Here is a 25,544-nt window from a genome sequence, read left to right on the forward strand (position 1 = left end):
GATGCCGATGCCGATATTTAGAAATCATGGCGGCCGATAGCCGATATATGATGCCGATTTTTTTTGGGCCGATATGTTAGGCCGATTTTATTTTATTTATTTATTTTTTTCCTTTTTTATTTTATTTTTTAATCCCCCTTGATCTAACACACCTTTCCCACTGGGGCGTTTTTCAGGCGCTTTTGGGCTAAAAATAGCGCCTGTAAAATGGCTCCCCTGCAGTCTGTGTGAAAGACAGAGTGCTTTCACACTGAGGCGATGCGCTGGCAGGATCTTAAAAAAAAAGTCCTGCAAGCAGCACGTTTGGAGTGGTGTACACCGCTCCTCCACCACTCCTGCCCATTGATATGAATGGGCACCACTGCTGAATCGCATGCAATGCGATTTGGCAGCAGTGCTTCATGGGCGCATTTAACCTCTTCCTTGGCCGCTAGCTGGGTTATATGTGCCCCACTAGCAGCCAAATAGCACCGCTAAAATGATGGTAAAGAGCCGCTAAAACTTGCGTTTTACCATCAACGCCTGCACGTTCCACTGTGAAAGCAGTCTTCATAAGTGATACAGAAAATTTCTTACATTTAACCACTTGCCGACCGCCTCACGCCGATGTACGTCGGCAGAATGGCACGGGCAGGCATAAGCACGTACATGTACGTGCTTTGCCTCCCGCGGGTCGGGGGCCCGATCGGGCCCCCGCCCGGTGCCTGCGGCGGTCGGTTTTCGTTCGGGAGCGATCCCGGACGAGGGGACGGCCATTCATTCATGGCCACCCCCTCGCGATCGCTCCCGACGAATGGAAATCCCCGGTGACATCACTTCCTCTCCTGTAATGTAAACACAGGAGAGGAAGTGATGTATTCTCTCCTCCGTGTCGGTATTTTTCGTTCCGACACGGAGGAGAGCGGATCAGTGAGTTGCACCAACACATCCCACACACAGTAGAACATGCCAGGCACACTCACACCCCCCCTTTACCCCCCGATCACCCCCCCAATTACCCCTGCCCCCCAGTCACAGTGACACCAATGTCATTTTTTTTTTTTTTTTTTTTTTTTTTGCATTGGTGTCATTTGTGACTGTAATAACTGTTAGGGCAGTTAGGGTTAGCCCCCTTTAGTTCTAATGTACCCCCCTAACCCCCCCAATAAAGGTTTAACCCCGTGATCACCCCCCGTCGCCAGTGTCACTAAGGCTGGGTTCACATTGCAGCGGTTTATGAGAACGAATGTGATTCGCACCGCACTGCAGTGCAAATCACATCCGATCTCTGTGCGATTCGAGTTCAGCCATTCGCCGCACCCGCCGCACCCGCCACACCCGCCGCACCCGCCGCAAATTCGCACGGGACCCTTTTTTTGGCCCGCAGCAGAATCGGATCGCATGGGTGTTCACACCATGCGATCCGAGTTTGCAGATCGCACTGCGATATGCGAACTGATCTGGGGGTGTCAGTAACATTTCACTGACACTCCCAGCAGTTCGCATAGGGCAGTGTGAACTGCCGCCGGGAGGCATGCGATGCGGGAACCCGCCGCGGATTCGCGGCGTTTCCGCATCGCTCCAGTGTGAACCCAGCCTAATAAGCGATCATTTTTCTGATCGCCGTATTAGTGTCACAGGTGACGCTAGTTAGGCAGGTAGGTATTTAGGTTCGCCGCAGCTTTTTATAGCGCTAGGGACCCCCATATACTACCGCATAAAGCCCCCTGATTGCCCCCTAGTTAACCCTTTCACCAGTGATCACCATATAACTGTTACAGGTGACGCTGGTTGGTTAGTTATTTTTTTATAGTTTCAGGGCACCCGCCATTTATTACCTAGTCTCACTAGTGTACCCCTAAATTTAGGGGTGTCTACTTTCTAAAATGGGGTCATTTGGGGGGGGGGGTTTGTGCCATCTTGGCATTTTATGGCCTTCAAAACTGTAACGCCCTTAGAAAGCCTGAAGGCGGTGCTTGGTTTTTGGGGCCCCGTACGCGGCTAGGCTCCCAAAAAGTCCCACATATGTGGTATCCCCGTACTCAGGAGAAGCAGCAGAATTTATTTTGGGGTGTCATTTCACATATGCCCATGGCATGCATGAGCAATATATCATTTAGTGACAACTTTGTGAAAAAAAAAAAAAAAAAAAAAAAGTTTGTAATTTTCCCGCAACTTGTGGCAAAATATAAAATATTCCATGGACTCAACATGCCTCTCAGCAAATAGCTTGGGGTGTCTACTTTCTAAAATGGGGTCATTTGTGGGGGTTTTGTGCCATCTTGGCATTTTATGGCCTTCAAAACTGTAATAGGTAGTGAGGCGTGAAATCAAAAATTTACGCCCTTAGAAAGCCTGAAGGCGGTGCTTGGTTTTCGGGGCCCCGTACGCGGCTAGGCTCCCAAAAAGTCCCACATATGTGGTATCCCCGTACTCAGGAGAAGCAGCAGAATTTATTTTGGGGTGTCATTTCACATACGCCCATAGCATGTGTGAGCAATATATCATTTAGTGACAACTTTGTGTAAAAAAAAAAAAAAAAATTTTTTTTTGTCATTATTCAATCGCTTGAGGCAAAAAAATAAAATATTCAATGGGCTCAACATGCCTCTTATCAATTTCCTTAGGGGGTCTACTTTCCAAAATGGGGTCATTTGGGGGGGTTTTGTACTGCCCTGTCATTTTAGCACCTCAAGAAATGAGATAGACAGTCGTAAACTAAAAGCTGCGTAAATTCCAGAAAACGTACCTTAGTTTGTAGATGTGACAACTTTTGCGCAAACCAATAAATATACAATTATTGACTTTTTTTTTACCAAAGACATGTGGCTGAATACATTTTGGCCTAAATGTATGACTAAAATTGAGTTTATTGGATTTTTCTAATAACAAAAAGTAGAAAATATCATTTTTTTTCAAAATTTGCGGTCTTTTTACGTTTATATCGCAAAAAATAAAAATCGCAGAGGCAATCAAATACCATCAAAAGAAAGCTCTATTTGTGGGAAGAAAAGGACGCAAATTTTGTTTGGGTACAACATTGCATGACCGCGCAATTACCAGTTAAAGCAGCGCAGTGCCAAAGTGTAAAAAGACCTCTGGTCATTTACCAGCAAAATGGTCCGGTCTGAAAGTGGTTAAACATTTATTAAACAAAACAAACCTCCAATCAGTTTACTTGTATGTATGATTTAGATTAAAAAAAAAAAAAAAAACTATATATTAAATAAAAACAGGTAGTCAAAACTTTTGTACGAAAAAAAAAATGGGCTAACTTTACTGTTTTTTTATTTTATTTTTATTTTTTAAATAGTGTATTTTTTTCCTAAAAAAAAATGCATTTGAAAGACCTCTGTGCAAATGCCGTGTGACATAAAATATTGCAACAACCGCTATTTTATTCCCTAGGATCTCTGCTAAAAAATATATATATAATTTTTGGGGGGGTCTAAGTGATTTTCTGGCAGAAAATACAGGATTTTTACTTGTAAGCAACAAGTGTCAGAAAAGATTTAGTCTTTAAATGGTTAAACTGAGAACTTCTACACACTGAGATGACTTCATTCATTCAGAAGTGTAAACATTGTATCTTTCTGTTCTTTTCTTGGCAGTCTGCCCAGAGAGGAGGAAAGGGTTTCTATGAGGACTCAGGCAACTTACACTGACTGAAATGACTTCTGTAATAGAAAAGTCCCGCTGTAGTTCTAAATCGGCTTTTTATCAGCTCAAATCGGCCGATGCCGATTATTTAAAAAACGGCAAATATCGGCCGATATATCGGTCGACCTCTAATTACAAGCGGGTTAGGAGGTCCCTGCTCATTCTAATCTAGATAGGCATATACTGCTAAAATGCTTAAAGTAGTTGTAAAACTCAAATAAAACTGTGTGCAGCAGCCCCCCCCCCCCCCCTTAATATTTACATGAGCCCCATTGATCCAGCAATGTGCACAAGAGCAGCGTCTCTTCCTCTTCATTCGCTGATACAGCCGCAGATGCCATTGGCTCCCGCTACGGTCTTTTACAGCCAGTAAGCAAGTGGGGGCGGGGATGGGAAAACTGCAATATAGTGTGTGTGACTGAACCAAATTTTATATATAAATTATATTATTGTTTTTTCTGATAGGAAAAAAAGGTGCCGAAAACACGCACGATTTTACCGTGATTTTTTCCGTGCTTAGGATTAGATTTTCCCAGGTCATGTGACTGTCCAAATTTGGCCCAAAGTGTCAATATTTTGTGTGGCCACCATTATTTTCCAGCACTGCCTTAACCGTCTTGGGCTTGGAGCTCACCAGAGCTTCACAGGACACCACTGGAGTCCTCTTCCCCTCCTCCATGATGACATCACAGAGCTGGTGGATGTTGGAGACCTTGCGCTCCTCCACCTTCCATTTGAGGATGTCCCACAGATGCTCAACAGGGTTTAGGTCTGGAGACATGCTTGGCCAGTCCATCACCTTTACCCTCAGCTTCGTTAGCAAGGCAGTGGTCATCTTGGAGGTGTGTTTGGGGTCGTTATGTTGGAATACTGCTCACGTTGTTCGATACCGTGTGTGTGTGTGTGTGTGTGTGTGTGTGTGTGTGTGTGTGTGTGTGTGTGTACATGCCTTTTTTTTTAATTTATTTTTTATTTTTTTTCCACCCAGTTGTGATAGGAGATGCCTCTATTATCATATTATTATATTATGCATTTGGCCACTAGAGGGTGTTGGTTATTATAGGAAATTCCTATGAAACCAAAAATGCAAATTGTGACCGTACAACCCCCAATTCCAAAAATCTACATAAAAACAGAATGCAATGATTTGCAAATCTCAAACACAAATTTATTCTCAATGGAAAACATATCAAATGTTTAAACTGAGAAAATTGACCATTTTAAGAAAAAATAAATAAAATTGAAATTGATGGCAGTACGCTTCAGCCCCAGAAGATGTTACCCCCTTCATGACCAGAGCACTTTTTGCAATTCGGCACTGTGTCACTTTAACTGACAATTTCGCGGTCATGCGACGTGGCTCCCAAACAAAATTGACGTCCTTTTTTTTCCCACAAATAGAGCTTTCTTCTGGTGGCATTTGATCACCTCTGCTTTTTTATTTTTTGCTCTATAAACAAAAAGAGCGACAATTTAGAAAAAAACGCAATATTTTTTTACATTTTGCTATAATAAATATCCCCAAAAATATATATAAAAAAAAAAATTCCTCAGTTTAGGCCGATACGTATTCTTCTACATATATTTTTGGTAAAAAAAAAAGAAAAAGTCGCAATAATTGATTGGTTTGCGCAAAATTTATAGCGTTTACAATATAGGGGATCATTTTATGGCATTTTTATTCATATTTTTTTTTTCTAGTATTGGCGATCAGCGATTTTTATCGTGACTGCGACATTATAGCGGACACATCGGACATTTTTCACACATTTTTGGGACCATTGTCATTTCTACAGCAATCGGTGCTATACAAATGCACTGATTCCTGTGTAAACAACGCTAGCAGCGAAGGAGTTAACCACTAGGTGGCAGTGTAGGGGTTAAGCATGCCTTGGGGAGTGATTCTAACTGGGGGGGCGTGGCTACGTGTGACACATCACTGATCATTGTCAGTGTCACTAAGCAGAGCGGGGAGATGCTTGTTTACATTAGCATCTCTCCGTTCTTCCTCCCTGTGAGACTATCACGGGTATTCCTGCGGCCATCGAGTCCGCGGGACCTGCGACCCGACTCGCAGAGGTCGCGGCCGTAGCACGCACCACCACCACCGGCAGCGCGCACGCAATGGCACAGCGGCAAATTTTAAAGGGACGTACAGGTACGCCCATTTGCCCAGCCGTACCATTCTGCCGTCATACATCCATCGGTGTGCTCTGGTCGGGAAGCGGTTAAGGAAAATTATTTTGAAAATGTTAGACAATTTTTAGACAGATTGGTCAATCTCTGCCCATCCTCACTTCTGAGACACTCTGACTCTCTAAGATGCTCTTTTTATACCCAGTCATGTTACTGACCTGTTGCCAATTAACCTAATTAGTTGCAAAATGTTCTTCCAGCTTTTCCTTGTTCGCAGCACTTTCTTTGCCAACTTTTTGTTGCCCTGTCCTAACTTTTTTGAGATATGTTGCTGCCATCAATTTCAAAATTACCCTTCTTTTTTTTTTTTTCTTAAAATGGTGCATTTTTCTCAGTTTTTACGTTTTTAATCATTTGATATGTTTTCTATTGTGAATAAAAAGGGGTTTATGAGATTTGCAAATCATTGCCTAGATTGTAGATTTTACAGTGTCTCAGTGATGGTGAACCTTGGCACCCCGGATGTTTTGGAACCACATTTCCCATGATGCTCGTGCCCTCTGCAGTGAAGTTGAGCATCATGGGAAATGCAGTTCTAAAACCTCTGGGGTGCCAAGGTTCCCCATCACTGTCTTGGGAAATGCCTATGAAATTAAAAATTATGCGTTTGGCCAGTAGATGGCACTCTCATAAGAATTTTGCATGATACTTGGTGCCCTCTAGTGGCTAAATGCATAACTTTCAACTTCATAGGAATTTCGTGTGATCGTTCTATCATTCGTGTCAATCAAATGAAATTCTTATGATGCTTAGTGCCATCTAGTGGCTAAATCATTTTTTTTTTTGTGGTAAATCAATGAAAAACATTCAACCAGCACAGGAAACAGTCTAATAACATTCTACTTCTTTGCCCCATTATTACAAAATGAATGTATACGAATTCACTTTAATTGGGCAAATTTAGAATTTTATATATACCACTTCTTAAACACTGTTGCTAGTTTGTATTTAGATGTAAGAAGACTGCACCCCATGTGTTGTGCTCAACAGCTCCACCTGCTGGGGAGGTTCTCAATTGCTTAGTCTTCATTCATTTTTTTTTTTTTTTTATACTTTATTTTATTTTTTTTCCCATCGTCTACGCACCATCACTCTGCCAAAATTCTTCCTTTACTCAGCAGAATTCCTCTGGAAACATATTGTGAAATACAAGCTGTGTTTGGAGCCCAAGAGCTCTTTATAAAGAGTGCTTTGCTGCTGGCCAGAGATGGTTATCCAGTCCTGCAGGTATGAAAGGCGAGAGAGAGAGAGTCTGAAGAATGTCATTGACCTAGAAAATTACTTTTGCTGCCACAGACTCCTTACCAAGAGACAAATTGCTCCAGTGTGACAACTGAGAGTGTAATATGATAATTACTAACTTAAGTCCAGTAATCTGAGCCGCCGCATGGCGTTTCAAGCCGGGAAGACGGAGACACAATAAGGTTGCAGAAAAATAACTTGTGGTTAATGTGCACGTTTTCTGGCGTGCCTGGGAATGAGACGTGCATGGGCTGCATATGTAGGTCGCTTCTACTTGGTGCATGGAGAAGAAAGTTAATTAAAGTTAGAGCCGGGTGATTACTCTAACAGAATGGAATGCATTGACTCTTTTCCTCAACAAAAAGACATGGCCTGGTCAAAAAAAAAAGAAGAAAATTAATTTCGTGCCGCCAGTACTTGTATTACCTTTTTTTTTAAATGCACCTGTCAGAAAAATGCTAGTTGCCTGGCTGTCAGTGACCTATTTACTGAGTCAGTGACCTGGAGATAAGGAATTGTGACTCTTTGACTTGACTGGTTCACACAGCTGATGGCGTGCAGATGGGTGAAAGCGGTGTTTATGCACCATCACGGCACAATGCACAGTATTTTTTATTTTTTTTTACATTACATAAACAAACTTTATTGAAATGTCACACGTTAACATTTTGTTAAATTCTATAGGCTGCAGAGTTGTAGTAGTAGCCGCAGTAGATTGCGTCACACGGCACAAAAGTGGTGCATACAGGAATATTTTTTTTCAGTGCATAAACACTGCAACGTGGTGGAGTGAACTGACCCGGCAGGAGACAAGGCATTTTGCAGTGCGTTATCCACCCAATCCAGTCCTACTGCGTCCTTAACGCAGAACAAAGCTCTCCAATATACACCTGTCGCCATCTGATCTACTCCTGTCCACCAAAAACAGATGCATGGTGGTCCTATTTTCTATCCGTCCAGTGGATCACATGGCATCAGAAGGAAACACGGGCGGTCCTCTTCCATCCGAGTGCCCCATAGAGGAGAGTAAACACGGGCCAAATGCCAGGCGACATTGGGCTGTTAAATAAGAACTGGCCGACATTCGGCCGGTCTGTATGGAAGCTGGCTGTTCAGCCGATTTCTGTCAGGCGAGCATACTGGAAAACCAGCAGCCAACCAGCTCCCGATGAGCACTGATCGGAGTGTTCTGTGATCATTTAGGATCCGTTATTTTTGTCATTTAATATAAAGCTGTGTTGGAGGGAAAAAAACTGTCTCTCAACTTTTTTAGCTGGCTAGATTCCAAGCAAATTTGTCAAGCCCTTGTATATCTATCTATCTATCGTATTTATTGGCGTATAACATACACAGGTGTATAACACGCACCTTCAATTTAAGAGGGAAGTTTCAGGAAAATAGTTTTTTCAAAATAAACCACTTTGAAGCAAAATAATGGTCAGTTCGCATCAATGCAGCCTGATCTGTGCCCATCTGCAGCCTCAATGCAGCCTGATCTGTGCCCATCTGCAGCCTCAATGCAGCCTGATCTGTGCCCTTCTGCAGCCTCAATGCAGCCTGATCTGTGCCCATCTGCAGCCTCAATGCAGCCTGATCTGTGCCCATCTGCAGCCTCAATGCAGCCTGATCTGTGCCCATCTGCAGCCTCAATGCAGCCTGATCTGTGCCCATCTGCAGCCTCAATGCAGCCTGATCTGTGCCCATCTGCAGCCTCAATGCAGCCTGATCTGTGCCCATCTGCAGCCTCAATGCAGCCTGATCTGTGCCCATCTGCAGCCTCAATGCAGCCTGATCTGTGCCCATCTGCAGCCTCAATGCAGCCTGATCTGTGCCCATCTGCAGCCTGATCTGTGCCCATCTGCAGCCTCAATGCAGCCTGATCTGTGCCCATCTGCAGCCTGATCTGTGCCCATCTGCAGCCTGATCTGTGCCCATCTGCAGCCTGATCTGTGCCCATCTGCAGCCTGATCTGTGCCCATCTGCAGCCTGATCTGTGCCCATCTGCAGCCTGATCTGTGCCCATCTGCAGCCTGATCTGTGCCCATCTGCAGCCTGATCTGTGCCCATCTGCAGCCTGATCTGTGCCCATCTGCAGCCTGATCTGTGCCCATCTGCAGCCTCAATGCAGCCTGATATGTGCCCATCTGCAGCCTCAATGCAGCCTGATATGTGCCCATCTGCAGCCTGATATGTGCCCATCTGCAGCCTCAATGCAGCCGGATCTGTGCCCATCTGCAGCCTCAATGCAGCCGGATCTGTGCCCATCTGCAGCCTCAATGCAGTCCGATATGTTCCTGTAACGAAACGTCCCACACTCCGCTTGAGTTCTTTCGTCATTTACTACCTCCTCCCAGTCTGAATATAGATATCGGATATTCCAACCGCTCACAAGCACAATTTCCAGTGAAATCCCTCTTTAAGAAGTGACACTTTGCTACAATGTAAAGTAGTGAGTGTACAGCTTGTATAACAGTGTAAGTTTGCTGTCCACTCAAAATAACTCCACACACAGCCATTAATGTCTAAACCACTGGCAACAAAAGTGAGTACACTCCTAAGTGAAAATGTCCAAATTGTCATTATTTTGTGTGGCCAGCATTATTTTTCAGCACTGCCTTAAAGCGGAGGTCCACCCTAAAGTGGACCTTCCGCTCATTGGAATCCTCCCCCCCTCCGGCGCCACAATTGGCACCTTTCAGGGGGGAGGGGGTGCAGGTACCTGTACAGTACAGGTATCTGCACCCACTTCCGGCGTAGATTCTGCAGAAGGTACGCCCTTTTCCGCAGAATCTATGCCCCTTTCCGAAAGTCCCCCGCTGCCTGCTGGGAAACACACGGATCCCAGAGACAGCGGGGACCATCCTTATTGCGCAGCGCGACTCGCGCATGCGCAGTAGGGAACTGGGAAATGAAGCCGAAAGGCTCCACTTCCTCCTTCCCATACCCAAGATGGCGGCGGCAGCACCTGAGAGACTATCGAGAGATCGGCTTCGGGTGCCGACATCGCGGGCGCGCTGGGCGGGTAAGTGTCACTATTTTAAAAGTCAGCAGCTGCAGTATTTGTAGCTGCTGGCTTTTAAAAAAAAAAAAAAAAAAACGGCTGACTCACGCTTTAACCCTCTTGGGCATGATTTCACCAGAGCTTCACAGGTTGCCACCGGAGTCCTCTTCCACTCCTCCATGATGACATCACAGAGCTGGTGGATGTTGGAGACCTTGCGCTTCTCCACCTTCCATGTGAGGATGCCCCACAAATCTCAATAGGGTTTAGGTCTGGAGATATGCTTGGCCAGTTCATTACCTTTACCCTCTGCTTCTTTAGCAAGGCAGTGGTCATCTTGGAGGTGTGTTTGGGGTTGTTATTAATACTGCCCTGCAGCCCAATCTCTGAAGGGAGGGGATCATGCTCTGCTTCAGGATGTCACAGTACATGTTGGCATTCATGATTCCCTCAATGAATTGTAGTTCCTCCGTGCCGGCAGCACTCATGCAGCCCCAGACCATGACACTCCCACCACCATGCTTGACTGTAGGCAAGACACACTTGTCTTTGTACTCCTCACCTGGTTGCCCCCACACATGCCTGACACCATCTGAACCAAATTAGTTTTATGTTGGTCTCATCAGACCACAGGACATGGCTCCAGTAATCCATGTCCTTAGTCTGCTTGTTTTCAGCAAACTGCGGGCTTTTTTCTGCATCATCTTTAGATCCTTCTGGGACGACAGCCATGCAGACCAGTTTGATGCAGTGTGCGGCGTATGGTCTGAGCACTGACAGGCTGACCCCCCCCCCACCCCTTCAACCTCTGTAGCAATGCTGGCAGCACTCTTGCGTCTATTTCCCAAAAACAACCTCTGGATATGATGCCAAGCACGTGCACTCAACTTCTTTGGTCAACTATAGCGAGACCTGTTCTGAGTGGAACCTGTCCTGTTAAACCGCTGTATGGCCTTGGCCACCGTGCTGCAGCTCAGTTTCGAGGTCTTGGCAATCTTCTTATAACCTAGGCCATCTTTATGTAGAGCAACAATTTTTTTAATTTTTTTCAAATCCTCAGAGAGTACTTTGCCATGAGGTGCCATGTTGAACTTCCAGTGATCAGTATGAGAGAGTGAGAGCGATAACACCAAATGTAACACACCTGCTCCCCATTCACACTTGAGACCTTGTAACACTGAGTCACATGACACCAGGGGGGGGGGGTGGCTAACTGGGCCCAATTTGGACATTTTCACTTAGGGGTGTACTCACTTTTGTTGCCAGCAGTTTAGACATTAATAGCTGTGTGTTGAGTTATTTTGAGGGGACAGCAAATTGACACTGTTATACAAGCTGTACACTCACTACTTTACAGTTTACAGTTTTGTAGCAAAGTGTCACTTCTTAAAGAGGTATTTCACTGGACAAAAAAAAATTATTAAAAGCCAGCAGCTATAAATACTGCAGCTGCTGACTTTTAATAAATGCAAACTCACCTGTCCCGGGTTCCAGCGATGCCGGCAGCCGAGGCTGATCGATCTCTCGGCTGCTGCTGCCACCATTCTAGATGAGGGAATCTGGAAGTGAAGCGCTGCGGCTTCACTACCCGTTTCCCTACTGGGCATGCAGCGCAATAGGAATGGTCCGCGCTGTCTCTGGGACCTGTGTGTGTCCCAGCAGACAGCTCGCCGGGACAGGAAGAGGCATAGACTCTGGGAGTCTATGCCCGGAAGTGGGTGCAAATACCTGCAGGCATCTGCATCCCCCCCCCCCCCCGAAAGGTGCCAACTGTGACACCGGAGGGGGGGGAGGGTTCCGATGAGTGGAAGTTCCACTTTAGGGTGGAACCCCGCTTTAAGTGTTGTCACATGAAAAAATATAATAAAATATTTACAAAAATGTGAGGGGTGGTACGCACTTTTGTGAGATAGTGTGTATGTAGTGTGTGTGTGTGTGTGTGTGTGTGTGTGTGTGTGTGTGTGTATAATATATATATATATTATATTATTAGATTATAAGCTCTTCGGAGCAGGGCGCTATATAAATCCTGTATAGTATAATATAATATATATTTTGATTTTTGTGTGTGTGTATAGATATAGGGCAGTGATGGCGAACCTTGGCACCCCAGATGTTTTGGAACTACATTTCCCATGATGCTCATGCACTCTGCAGTGTAGCTGAGCATCATGGAAAATGTAGTTCCAAAACATCTGGGGTGCCAAGGTTCGCCATCACTGATATAGGGTGTGTGTACAAAAAGGAAAAATTTTAATTGATTATAAAGTAGTATTCTTTTATTTTTCAATATAGCTGTTACATGAGAGAGGTGTGTGTGTTCTATACATAAATGTATATATGTGTGTATGTGTGTGTGTGTGTATGTATGTATGTGTGTGTGTGTGTGTGTGTGTGTGTATGTATGTATGTGTGTGTGTAATATATACATACATACATACATACATACATACATACATACATACATTTATTTATATTATATAAATTTTCTTTTTCTTTCATGTATAATATAATTTTTTTTTTCTTTTGGTAATATTACAGTTTGCATCATAACAAAATTTTCAACACCGATTTGCCAGTGAGCAGACCTCCCCACGAGAGCGAATCCCTGGGCACCCGGCTGCAGCTGTGCCTCCCTCTCACACCCTAGCTCTGCAGCAGCAGCCCGCTGTTTGTATTCTGGTGTGTGTGTGAGAGCTGCAAAGACCAGGATGAGATCATTGCAGTCTCGGGGATGGATAGAGCTTGGGAGAGCGCATGCAGCAGGGAGGGGAGTGAGCGAGAGAGAGGGGTGTAGATGTGTGACAGAGAGAGGGAGGGGAGAGCACGACCAAAGCAGCAAATCAATACTGTCTACAGCCAAGAATCCAATTTTTTCCCATTACGTCTTCCCTTTTCTGCCTGCCCTGCTCAGGTATTCCTTTCTGAAGGAAGGGTTGTTCAGGGAAGATGCACTTTCTTTCTTCTTGAATGGATCTGTGAGGGGAAAAAAAAAAAACAGTTTTACATTTAAATTCCCAGTTCTCATCGCTTATTATTTTTTATTTTTTCTTGCCGATCAATCATTACATTTTGTTTGCAATTGATTGGGCGTCGCAAAAATGTTTGGGAGCAAATCAGAAATGATGGGGATCGACGTGTGTGAATTTGGGGGACAGCTGTTGGAACTTATGTGGTTGTCTGTGTGCTATAGAGGTGAGTTAACTGCATCTTAACGTACCCACATGTTTTTGTTTTATTTTTTTTATACTTTTGCATTATTTTTTTTATATACTCTTGCATTATTTTTTATTTTATTTTTATTTTGGAACAAAAACATTTTTTTGCTTGAATTATTAATATTTTTTTTAATTCATCTTGTGCTTTTATTGAGGGGAGTTACCCACTTTGTGTCTATTGTATTTCAGTGTGACAAGTGCCTTTTTGACCTATGTCTGCAAAAGATTGTTTTACAGCAACAATTGATGTGTGATTGTGTATTTGTTAATTTTAATTTGCTATTTTGTTTAAAAATGGGACATTTTAGCAGAATTTTTAATTGTTTTTTTTTTTTTTGTTTTTACATTTCATTTTCATTCATTTAGCTGCTCAGAGAGTTGAGGGAATTGTCACAACATAGAAGGACTTCTGGGAAAATGATGTAATGGTCTTTTATGCAGATTCCTTAGTGACTTGAAATCGAGCGTTTCTAGGTTCTTGCTTGTGTATAAATTGAATTGCAAAATGCAATTCTTTTTTTTTTTTTTAATGATTTCTTTTTTCTTTATGCAGTTATATGGGATATACTGTGTGTAAAATGACCCTTGGTATAACTTGCCTTTGTTTAAGGTGACTTAGCAAGTGAATTTGCCATCTCCATTTTTCATTGCATGTTCATTTAGTTATTATATCATCCTACGCGTGTTCAACTCTAATAAAAAAAAAAATACGGGCCGAAAAAAAAAAAAAAGCACATAACAAGCAAAGTTCAATTGCAGTAATCTGCTTGTTATTAGCAACAGGTCAATATTTCCTTACTGTATTGATTTTATGAAAAGTCTTCAGACTCTTGAATACATGGTGATTCTGAAAGCCTAGTCCTTCAAGTAAGCCTTGCCACCTATCTGGCCACAATGGTCTACCCCTGCGAATATCCTACCACCCTGTCTACAGGATGACCATTTTCTGGCAAACTCTGAATGCCCAAAAGTTGGTACATTCCATTCTTGAGACGGTTTTGATGGTTTGATAGCTATTGGTACATTCCATTCTTGAGAAGGGTCTGATGGCTATAGGTTGGTACATTCCATTCCCAAGAGTTTTGTAATGGCTTGATGGGCTACGGGTAGGTCAAGTCCAATAATGGCTCTACTTGGCTACAGGTTGGTCAAGTTCTGTGAAAGCTAGAATGCTCAGGACACAGGGTAGTTTAGTCTCCTTCTATTTTATTGCTCTAAATGGACACAGGTTGGTCTTGTCCTTGGTTCTAATGTATTGGTTGGCTGGCAGTTGAACTTGACCTTTTTATTCCGGTGCCGCGATTGACAACAGGTTAGTCTTGTCCTCGCATGTTGGACCCGGCCTTTAAATTGTTTTTTATTGCAGTGATTGGCTACAGGTTGGTCTTGTCATTTAATAGTTCTAATGCTCTAGTTGGCTGCTGGTTGGACTTGGCCTTTAAAGCGGTAGTAAACCCAGTTTCAAAAAACACTTACATTCCCGGCATGCCGGAAATGCTAACTTTCACATTGGTTGTGCTCTCAACCAAACTGTCAAACCATCCAATGGCTGGTTTCATAACTGATCACATGTGCAGCATAATGGCAGAATCATTAGAGGCCAAGATGGCAGCTTCATTGACTGAAAACTATAGAAGGGTTTACTTCCACTTTAATTATTCTAGTGCTGTGATTGGCTATAGGTTGGTGTTGGCCTTTAATGCTCTGTGTAGCTGCCGGTTGCACTTGTCCTTAAGTTTTTCCAGCGTACTAATTGACTAAAGTTTGGTCTTGTCCTTCGAATGGTTTGAATGCTTCTGTTGGGTGCTGGTTAGACCTGTCCTTTTTATTCCTGTGCTGCGATTTGGCTATAGGTTGGCGTTGGCCTCTAATGCCCTGGCTGGCTGCCAGTTAGATCATGTTTTAGAGGGCACTGCGAAAGTAAACATGACCTAGGGGGCAAGCCCATTCATTGGACTCTGTATACAAGGAAGTGTGTTACTGGAAAGATTATTAGATTAAAACAAAAGGGGGGGGGGGCTGAAATGAGAACTATGCAGCCACCACCTCTAAGCCCCAATTCGCACCTGAGCATTTTGTTGAATTATTAGCTTGAAAGTGCTCAAGAAAAAGAAGAATCTTATGTTCAATGGGCCTATACACAACCAAGTCTTGTCACTTGTCACAAGTAGCATAAAGCTACATGAGCTTTTCTGGAGCTCAGTTATGTTTTTGGCTCCATAGACTTTAAGGGGAGTTCCTGGGGCAAAAACAAGTTTTTTGCACATATTTTTATTTCATTTAAAAGTCTTTTGGGCTAAAAAAAAAAAAGTGATTATGCACCTATACTACAAGTGCATACAAACATGCAAAAGAAGCCACTGATGGGTTCCATCATATAACCTTTTTGATTCTTGGTAAAAAAATATACTTTAGGGCAGACAGTGCCTTGAAGAAGTAGTCGTACCCCTTTAAAATTTTCCACATTTTGTTGTATTACAACCAAAAACATAAATGTATTTTATTGGGATTTTATGTGATAGACCAACGCAAAGTGCCACATAATTGTGAAGTGGAAGAAAAATTTAATAAATCCTTTTTATTTTATTTTTATTATTATTATTTTTTTTACAAATTTGTGAAGAGTATGGCGTGGATTTGTATTCAGCCCCCTTTACTCTGCTTCCCCTAACTAAAATCTAGTGCAACCAATTGCCTTCAGAAGTCACTTAATTAGTAAATGGAGTCCACCTGTATGTAATTTTTTTTTTTTTTTTTTTTTAAATCTGTTTATTAAATTTAATAACATTCAACAAAGAAAAAAAAAGAAACAAACATACATACATACACAGGTCACGACAGAGTAGACTTGCCAGGGTACCTACAGAGGTGCAACAGAAGGCAGATACTCATACAAGATGAATCAGGGAGCACAAAACTGCACAAAGGCCGCGGCCGGTTTACTTTCAAGGGCCACAGGAACATCGCGGGGCTAAAGCATGTGTTCCAGGAGCAGATAATGCGTGCACAGTTACATATTCCTAATTGTTAACTGGAAATACAGGTTAAGAAGGAGACGAGTCTGAGGCTGTGGAGGAATCTGCCAGCCATTTGGACCAAACCTTATCATACTTCTGAGGGCAACCCCTATTGGCATAACAATCCTTATATAGAGGCAGACTATGGTTGACCAGGCGTTTCCAAAGAGAGATAGAAGGAGGAGCGGGCTTACGCCAACTAAGGGCTATGGCTTTTCGGGCGTAAAAAAGAAGTAGCCCGATCAGAGTACGGCTTGCCACCGTGGGGATTATCTGCTCTATCAGGCCCAGCATACAGATTGCCATGGAGGGTTGGATAGAAAAGGTGGTGACCTGCTTGATGACCTGTAATATCTCTTTCCAGTATTCAGCAATGGCCGGGCAGGTCCAGAAAATATGAGTGAAATCACCCGGTACTGTTCCACAGCGCCAGCAGCCAGGGGGGGAGGCCGGGTTCATCATGTGCAGTCTGTGTGGAGTAAAATATGCACGATGGACCATCTTGAATTGTATCAGTCGGTCTCTCAAGGAGACCAGAGATCTAAAGGGGAAGTCCCACAGGTCGTCCCAATCGTCATTGTCAAAGTCGGGGATGTCAAGCAGCCATTTATTTCTAAGCTTGTCTAGAGAGGGAAGGGAGGTCATTAGTAAATGATTGTAGAGTTGCGAGGTGGGCTTATTCGCACACTTGGATCGCAGGAGGTCCTCCAGCGTGGATTGGGTGATCTGGAGGGGAGAACTGGAAAATTGGTGGCCGAAGGCGTGAGAAAGTTGCAGATATCTAAAAAAATAGGTTTGCGGGACATTGAAGTCGGAAACCAATTTGGGGAACGGAACCAGAGATTGATTGGAGACTACTTGGACCACTGTTTTAATGTTGAATTTAGTCCATGCATGGGGTTCAGGCAAATTGTAAATATGAACAAGGGTGGGGTTCAACCATAGGGGGGCAGCTGGTGAGAGTGCATTCTTAGGGTATTTTTCAAGTTTAAGGCCCGCCCCCCACGCCCGGAGTGTGGTGCGCATAGAGGGGGTCAGCGAGTATGGAGCCTTGGGGCCCCGAAAAAGTAAAAACTTCAGCGCCTCCAGCGAGTTCACCACCGCCGCCTCAACCATGGTGGCGGAGTTTGAGACATCTGGGGAAAGCCACCAGGCCGCCGTGACTAGCTGGGCTGCTAGGAAATACTTGTACAGGTCAGGGCACGCCAGACCCCCCTGGGAGGTCGGACGTACCAGTGTCGACCATCCGTATCTGGGGGACTGAGTCCCCCAGATAAAGGAAGCAAATAGACTATGTAGCCGGGTAAAAAAGGACTTGGGAATCCACTGCGGAGAGTGACGCAGAAGATAGGTAAATTTGGGCAGGATTTTCATTTTTATCAAATTTATCCGGCCTAGTATCGACAAGGGCAGTGCCTCCCAAGCCTTCAGTCTCCGCCTCGTCTCCTGCATCACTGGGGATAAATTCAGGGGCAAGAAGTCCGACGCCTGTCTCGACACCACCACCCCAAGATATCTAAAACTCTCAACCCATTGTAGACGTATATCGGAGGGGGCAGAGGTACGCGCCGCAGGATCTATAGGAAACAAAAGGGATTTGTCCCAGTTAACTCTAAGGCCCGTGAAAGTGGAGAATGAGTTCATAATCTCCAGTGCACCCGTGAGTGAGGAATCTGCATCATTAAGGAAAAGAAGGAGGTCATCCGCGTACAGGGCGACCCTCTCCTCCAGCCAGCCAACGCGTAGGCCCCTGATATGTAGGGAGGTGCGTAGGGCCTCCGCCAGTGGTTCCATGGCGATGGCAAAAAGGGCCGGAGAGAGAGGGCAACCCTGCCGCGTGCCCCTGGACAGAGGGAAGGGCCGCGACAGGCCTCCCCCCAGCTTAATAGCCGATGTGGGACGACTGTAGAGCGTCTGCAACCACCCAATAAACAGCAAGGGGAACCCCATTCTACGGAGGACCTCCCACAGATAAGGCCACTCCACCGTGTCGAAGGCCTTCTCTATATCTAGGGAGGCCACCCACCTGTATGTAATTTAATCTCAGTATAAATACAGCTGTTCCCTGAAGCCCTCAGAGGTTTCTTAGAGAACCTTAGTGAATAAACAACATCATGAAGGCCAAGGAACACAACAGATGGGTCAGGAATAAAGTTGTGGATAAGTTTGAAGCAGGATTAGGTTATGAAAAAATATCCCAAGCTTTGAACATCTCATGGAGCACTGTTCAATCCATCATCCAAAAATAGAAAGAGTATGGCTCAACTGTAAACCTACCAAGACATGGCCGTCCACCTAAACTGACAGGCCGGGCAAGGAGAGCATTCATCAGAGAAGCAGCCCCTGGTAACTCTGGAGGAGCTGCAGACATCCACAGCTCAGGTGGGCGAATCTGTCCACAGGACAACTATTAGTCGCGCACTCCACAAATCTGGCCTTTTATGGAAGAGTGGCCTAAAAGTAAACGTGTGGTGGAAAACGAATGCCGCGTACACACGATCGGAATTCCGGCCAGAAAAAGACCGATGAGAGCTTTTCATCAGAAAATGCGACCTTGTGTATGCTCCATCAGAATTTAGTTGTCCGAATTTCCACCGGCCAGAAATTGATAGCATGTTCTCAATTTTCCCGACGGAAAAACTTTCTATCGGTTATTCCAATCGTATGCAATTCCGACACGCCAAAAATCAAGCATGCTCAGATTCAACTACGAGACGGAAGCTACTGGCTATTGAACTTCCTTTTTCTAGTCATGTCATACATGTTGTACGTCACCGCGTTTTATAAATGATCGGAATTTGAGGTGACCGTGTGTAGGCAAGACAGCTTGAGCAGAATTCCGTCGGGAAAACCATCAGAGCTTTTTCCGACGAGAATTCCGATCGTGTGTATGCAGCATGACACTGCACATCGCCCTGAACACACCATCCCTACCGTCAAACATGTTGGTGGCAGCATCATGTTGTCGGGATGCTTTTCTTCAGCAGGGACAGGGAAACTGGTCAGAGTTAAAGCGGAGGTCCACCCTAAAGTGGACCTTCCGCTCATTGGAACCCTCCCCCCCCCCTCCGACGCCACAATTGGCACCTTTCAGGGGGGAGGGGGTGCAGGTACCTTCTGGCGTAGATTCTGCAGAAGGTATGCCCCTTTCCGCAGAATCTACGCCCCTTTCCGAAGGTCCCCCGCTGCCTGCTGGGAAACACACGGATCCCAGAGACAGCGGGGACCATCCTTATTGCGCAGCGCGACTCGCGCATGCACAGTAGGGAACTGTGTAATGAAGCCGAAAGGCTCCACTTCCTGATTCCCATACCCAAGATGGCGGCGGCAGCAGCACCCGAGAGACGATCGAGAGATCGGCTTCGGGTGCCGACATCGTGGGCAGGTAAGTGTCATTATTTTAAAAGTCAGCAGCTGCAGTATTTGTAGCTGCTGGCTGACTCCCGCTTTAATGGAAAGATGAATGGAGCCAAATACAGGGCAATCTTAGAAGAAAGCCTGTTAGTGTGTGCAAAAGACTTGAGACTGGGGCGGAGGTTCACCTTCCAGCGGGACAATGATCCTAAACACACAGCCAGAGCTACAATGGAATGGTTTAGATCAAAGCATATTCATGTGTTAGACAGGCCCAGTCAAAGTCCAGACCTAAATCCAGTTGAGAATCTGTGGCAAGACTTCAAAATTACTGTTCAGACGCTCTCCATCCAATCTTAGAGTTGAGCTATTTTGTAAAGAAGAATGGGGAAAAAATGTCCCTCTTTAGATGTGCAAAGCTGGTAGAGACATCCCCAAAAAGACTTGCAGCTGTAATTGCAGCGAAAGGGGGTTCTACAAAGTATTGACTCAGGGGGGCTGAATACAAATGTACACCACGCTTTTCAGATACGGTATTTATTTGTAAAAAATGTTAAAAGCCGTTTTATCATTTTCCTTCCACTTTACAATTCTGTGCCACTTTGTGTTAGTCTATCACAATCCCAATAAAATAAAATTACGTTTTTTAACATTACAAAATGTGCAAAATTTCAAGGGGATATGAATACTTTTTCGAGGCGCTGTACATACAATAACTGCAATCTTTGCTTGTTTTTTTTTTTTTTTTTGCAGCCTATCTGTGATTTTGAAGGTTTTAAAGCTTTGATTGGCTAAGGGTCCTTTCACACGGGGCGGATCAGTTCTGATCCGCCCCGTGGATGTCCGTTTGCTCAGCGGGGATCACTCCGCCGATCCCCGCTGAGCAGGGAGATGACAGGTCCGTCTCTGCACACTGCACAGGGACGGATCTGTCACAGCGCCGCTCTCCCCTATGGGAGATCGGATGACGGTGGAACGCAGTGCCCGTCGTTACCCGATCCGATCCGCAGACGGATGGAAAAATAGCTTTTTCCTCCGTTACACTTTTTTGGATCGGAGCGGGTCGGATGTCAGCGGACATGTCACCGCTGACATCCGACGCTCCATAGACCTCTATGGAGCACCCGTTCAGGTCCGCCTGAAAAACTGACAGGCGGGCCTGAACGGAACGTCAGTGTGAAAGAGGCCTAAAAGTTTATAAATACATTCCGTTCCTTAGAGGGTTCTGAAGGCTATAGGTTGGTAGTGATACATTCCATTCCTGAGAAGGTTGTAATGGTCTGATGGGCTGCAGGTGGGTCAAGTCCTATAATGGCTCTGTTTGCCTACAGGTTGGTCATGTCTTGTGAAAGATGGAACACTGGATACGGGATAGTTAAGTCTCATTCATATTCTAATGCTTTGATTGGCTACAGGTTGGTCTTATCCTCTAATGGGTAATGCATTGGCTGCTGGTTAAAACTTGGTCCTTTAATTATTCCAGTACTGTCATTGGCTACAGGTTGGTCTTGTACTCTAATGGATCTAATGCTCTGCTAGCTGCCAGTTGAACTTCTCTTTCAATTTTTAAAGTGATGTGATTGGCTATAGGTTGATCTCAGCCTCTAATGGTTCTAATGCTCTGGTTGGCTGCCGGTTGGACTTGTTTTAATTATGCCAGTGCTGGAAATACCATGCCACAACCACAAGCTAAGCATTTATCTCCCAGTTGCAGTACAGCTCTATTCACTTGAATGTGTGTTTGGTGGCAGTACTACTTGCCAAATTCGACCTATTATATAAACAAGTAACGTGGCAGGTGACCATGGACACAGGATAGTCTAGTCCAGTGATGGCGAACCTTGGCACCCCAGATGTTTTGGAACTACATTTCCCATGATGCTCATGCACTCTGCAGTGTAGTTGAGCATCATGGGAAATGTAGTTCCAAAACATCTGGAGTGCCAAGGTTCGCCATCACTGGTCTAGTCTGATTATTTTGCCAATTCTCTAAATGACTTATACGTTACTCTTCTCTTTAAATGGTTCTAATGCTCTGGTTGGCTGCCGGTTGAACTTGTCCTTATTCCAGACCTGTGATTGACAACAGGTTGGTTTTCTTCTCTAATGGTTCTATTGCTTTGGTTGGCTGGTGGTTGAGCTTGGCCTTTTAATAATTATTATTATTTAATATTTTTTTTTTTTAAATCAGCCCTGTTAGGGGGTGGCTTTGGTGAGAAACGTCTCCCCATTGAGGCAGGGAAAGGGACTGAGGACAGATTTCCCAGTTCCTTTCTCTGCACTGAAGATGAATGGACAGGAGACAGTGGCTCCTTTCCATTCATAAACGAAAGCATCGTAAACACAGTTTCGGAATGGACAGAGTCGGTGATCAGACTCTGTGCATTCAGAAAAGGAAGGAGCTGGTAAATTACATGTGTACCGGCTCCTTCCTCGGCTCTCCAAACTGACAGGTCTTGGACAGGGCTGGACCAGAGGAGGACAGAGGGGGCAGAGGAGAACGGAGGACACAAAGGGGGACTTGGAGGAGGACATATAGGGGACAGGGGTGATTTGGGGGGGTGGGGGGGAGTTACAAGCCCCGGGGGGAGGAGAAGCGGGTATCAGCTGCTTTGTTGAAATCTATACAGGGTGATCAGTGCTTGTAACTACCCCCACCGCCACACTGATTACCCATGACTGTCCACGTTTCGGATCAAGCATCTGAGCATTTGCACGAGTAAAAGTACCCGTGCAAATGCTCGGTACCAATACTAGTATCGGTGTTATCCTACAAAGGAGTCTCATTAGTGTTCTGATTGGCTGTATGTTGGTCTTCTCTTCAAATGGTTCTAATGCTCTGGTAGGCTGCCGTTGAACTTGTCCTTTATTCCAGTGCATTGATTGGCTACAGATTGGTCTTGTCCTCTAATGGTTCTCTTGCTCTGGTTGGCTGCCGAATGCACTTATCCTTTAATTATTCCAGTGCTGTGATTTGAATACCAAGCATTTTGTCTTGGCGGTTGCAGTACAGCCCTAGTCATGTGAATGAGTCATGTTTGGCCGTATTGTCTGCAAAATGAACCCTCTTATATAAACCGGTAACATAGTAGTTGACCATGTTACTTATGCAGCTGTGCAGTCGGGGACAGTAAATTTGCAGCTTAACCGCCTATTTTTACAGCCTAGACCGACGGAACTGCTTTTTATTTTTAGCCGTTTTCGTTTACGTTTTTAGCGTACCCAATGCTAAGGTTGCAGATCTGTGATTTCTCTTATGTTGCGCTTTTTGTAATTCATCTGCCTTAGCGGTTCAGCACTGAAAGCAGAAGTGGATTTCAGGAGATAAAACGATTTGGCGCCCTTGAAGACGGCACAAGTCTAACATTTTGGCTTTATGACGGCTCGGCAGGAAAGGTGTATTTCTCTCCTCTTTTATCCTGTTATACAAGCCGCACATCCCTCTAATCTCATTTCCATGCATTTATTCAGCGTGTCTGCTGTGGCTTTGCCGGTTTGTATTGCTTCCTGTGAGGTGCGCCTTATCTCTCCGCTCTTCAGAGCCAGTCATCTGCCCGGCTCGCTCGCTTATCTTTTTTGCATTCTTTCAAAAAAGGAAAAAAAAGAAAAGAAAACCGACTGAATGTGCTTGTAGTGTGATCGCTCGGATGTTTGCCAGCCACACACAATGCTTTGTAATAGACTGAAATCTTTACTTGGCGGCTTTTCACAATAATCCACTAATTGTCCACGGAGTTATTCCTATTGGTTTGGCTCATTTTTTAATCCAACTTTATTAAGGCTTCTGTCGCTGTCATAGCGCCACAGGGTGTGTTTTTTTTTTTTTATCCTTAAATCACACCGGCTTGTTTTGTGTAATTGCGGCTGCCACTGGAAATGGTTGATATTGAAGAATTTATATTAACCAGCTTAAGCGGAGTTCCAACGACATGTAGTATTATTATTATTATTATTATTATTATTATTATTATTAGTGAAACATATCGGCCGAAAATGCCCTTTTTCGGCAATTTGCCGAAAGAGAAAAACGGCCGATAATGGGGCCGAAAATGGGGCGTGGCCTGGGTGGGGACGGGGCTCTGCCCCCGCCCCCGGTGACGCCCATGATGGGGGTGTATAGCGCAGGGGAGCCGCCTCCGCCACCTGTTTGATCACAGCGCCGGTGTTCTGCCGTATAGTGTCCGGCCATGAAATAGTGTCCACCCCGTACTGCGCACGCCTGCGCCGTGAGTGGAGGTGGTAGCCCCACCATCCAAGCGGACATAGGGTTGTGAGTATTAAAGGGCCCCTCGCGGGCGAGCTTCGCTCGCCACGCTTCGGGCTCGGCCTCGCTGCGCTCGGCTCTTTTTTTATTCCTACTCTATGTCCAATTGGATAGTGGGGATAGAACCTGGACTCACGGCGCAGGCGCCGTTCATCCTCGGCGATTATCGGAATCTGTGTTGCTGTGTACTGCGCATGCGCAGTACACAGCGGACACTATCCGATGGAGGACATTATTAGACAAGACACCGGGAACATCACAGATTTCATTTCAATAGCTGTGTGTTCCCGCCGTCACACACAGCCCCTCCCCCTTGTCCGGGCACTTTGATAGACAGATCATCCGTCCAATCCTGCGGATGATCTGTCTATCTAAGTGCCCGGACAAGGGGGAGGGGCTGTGTGTGACGGCGCGCAGCCGGGAACACACAGCTATTGAAATGAAAGCTGTGATGTTCCCGGCGCTGTGATCAAACAGGCGGCGGAAGCGGCTCTCTTCCCTGCACAGGCTGGCTGCAGAATGGCACACAGGCTCCAATGGGACACGCTGGCTGCAAAATGGGGCACACTGACACGCTGGCTGCAAAATGGGGCACGCTGGCTACAAAATGGGGCACGCTGGCTGCAATGGGGCACACTGGCTGCAATGGGGCATGCCTCCTGTACCACGTCCTCTGTCTCTGACCACGTCCTCTGTCTCTGACCATCTCCTGTACCACGTCGCCAGTCTGACCACCTCCTGTACCACGTCGCCAGTCTGACCACCTCCTGTACCACGTCGCCAGTCTGACCACCTCCTGTACCACGTCGCCAGTCTGACCACCTCCTGTACCACGTCGCCAGTCTGACCACCTCCTGTACCACGTCGCCAGTCTCTGACCATCTCCTGTATAAAAATATTTTTTAAAAACAGTCATTTTCGGTATCGGTGCTGTTTCGGTATCGGTTTCGGTTTTCGGCCTAGTGTATTTTTCATTTTCGGTATCGGTTTCGGCACCAAAAAACCCATTCGGTGCATCCCTATTATTATTATTTATTATTATTATTATTATTATTAAAATTTGATTCCAAGCCGTTCCCATATTGCTTGTGGGCATGTGAAGCCCACAAGCATAATGTTCCGGGATACGGTGCAGCTGAGTGACCAGCATGCACCGCCCGTTCTCGCGCAATGCGCATTTTCAAAATATTGCAGCGCCATCAACTTCTCAGGTTGCCATCGCAACAGGCGTCGGCGTCAGAAGTGGCTGGCCCGTTGTGATGGCAAGGAAGCCCTCGGCGCTACCCACTGACTCCTGGGAAATGAAGACTCACATCTCCCAGGAGAACTAGCGAGCAGAGGCGCCGAGGGAAGTGAGGAAGGGGAAGATTTGAAGGGACCACATAGCAACAGGCATGAAAAAGCAAGTTTTAAAAAAAAAATGTTTTCTCCAACTGTAACCCAGTCTGTCCGATCAGCCCCTACCCTGTCCACCTTTAGGATATCCCTGAAAACTCATTTATTCAGGGAAGCCTATCCCACACCCACCTAACTGTCCCCGAGCCACCCCCAGCAAATCATTCTATGCAGCTATTACCTTTTGTACCACCACCCCCTCCCATTAGAATGTAAGC

General features: G+C 45.2%; 1 protein-coding gene across 2 annotated transcripts in view; it reads left to right on the plus strand.

Moving 5' to 3' along the window:
• Positions 1 to 25,544, plus strand: part of LOC143924950 (rho GDP-dissociation inhibitor 2-like) — a 130,770-nt gene that overhangs the window by 42,981 nt on the left and 62,245 nt on the right. The window contains exon 1 of one of the 2 annotated variants that reach the window (XM_077449489.1): positions 12,931 to 13,273. The exons of the other annotated variant lie outside the window; for it this stretch is intronic. Within the exon in view, the coding sequence (XP_077305615.1) occupies positions 13,180 to 13,273 (94 nt within the window). The 5' untranslated portion in view covers positions 12,931 to 13,179. Of the gene's footprint in view, positions 1 to 12,930; positions 13,274 to 25,544 lie in introns of those variants that run through there. 2 annotated transcript variants of the gene reach the window in all.

The sequence above is a fragment of the Lithobates pipiens genome, unplaced genomic scaffold, assembly GCF_037356315.1.
Source record: "Lithobates pipiens isolate NorthernLeopardFrog02 unplaced genomic scaffold, aLitPip1_a1.2 Scaffold_22, whole genome shotgun sequence".
Classification (NCBI taxonomy): Eukaryota; Metazoa; Chordata; class Amphibia; order Anura; family Ranidae; genus Lithobates; species Lithobates pipiens.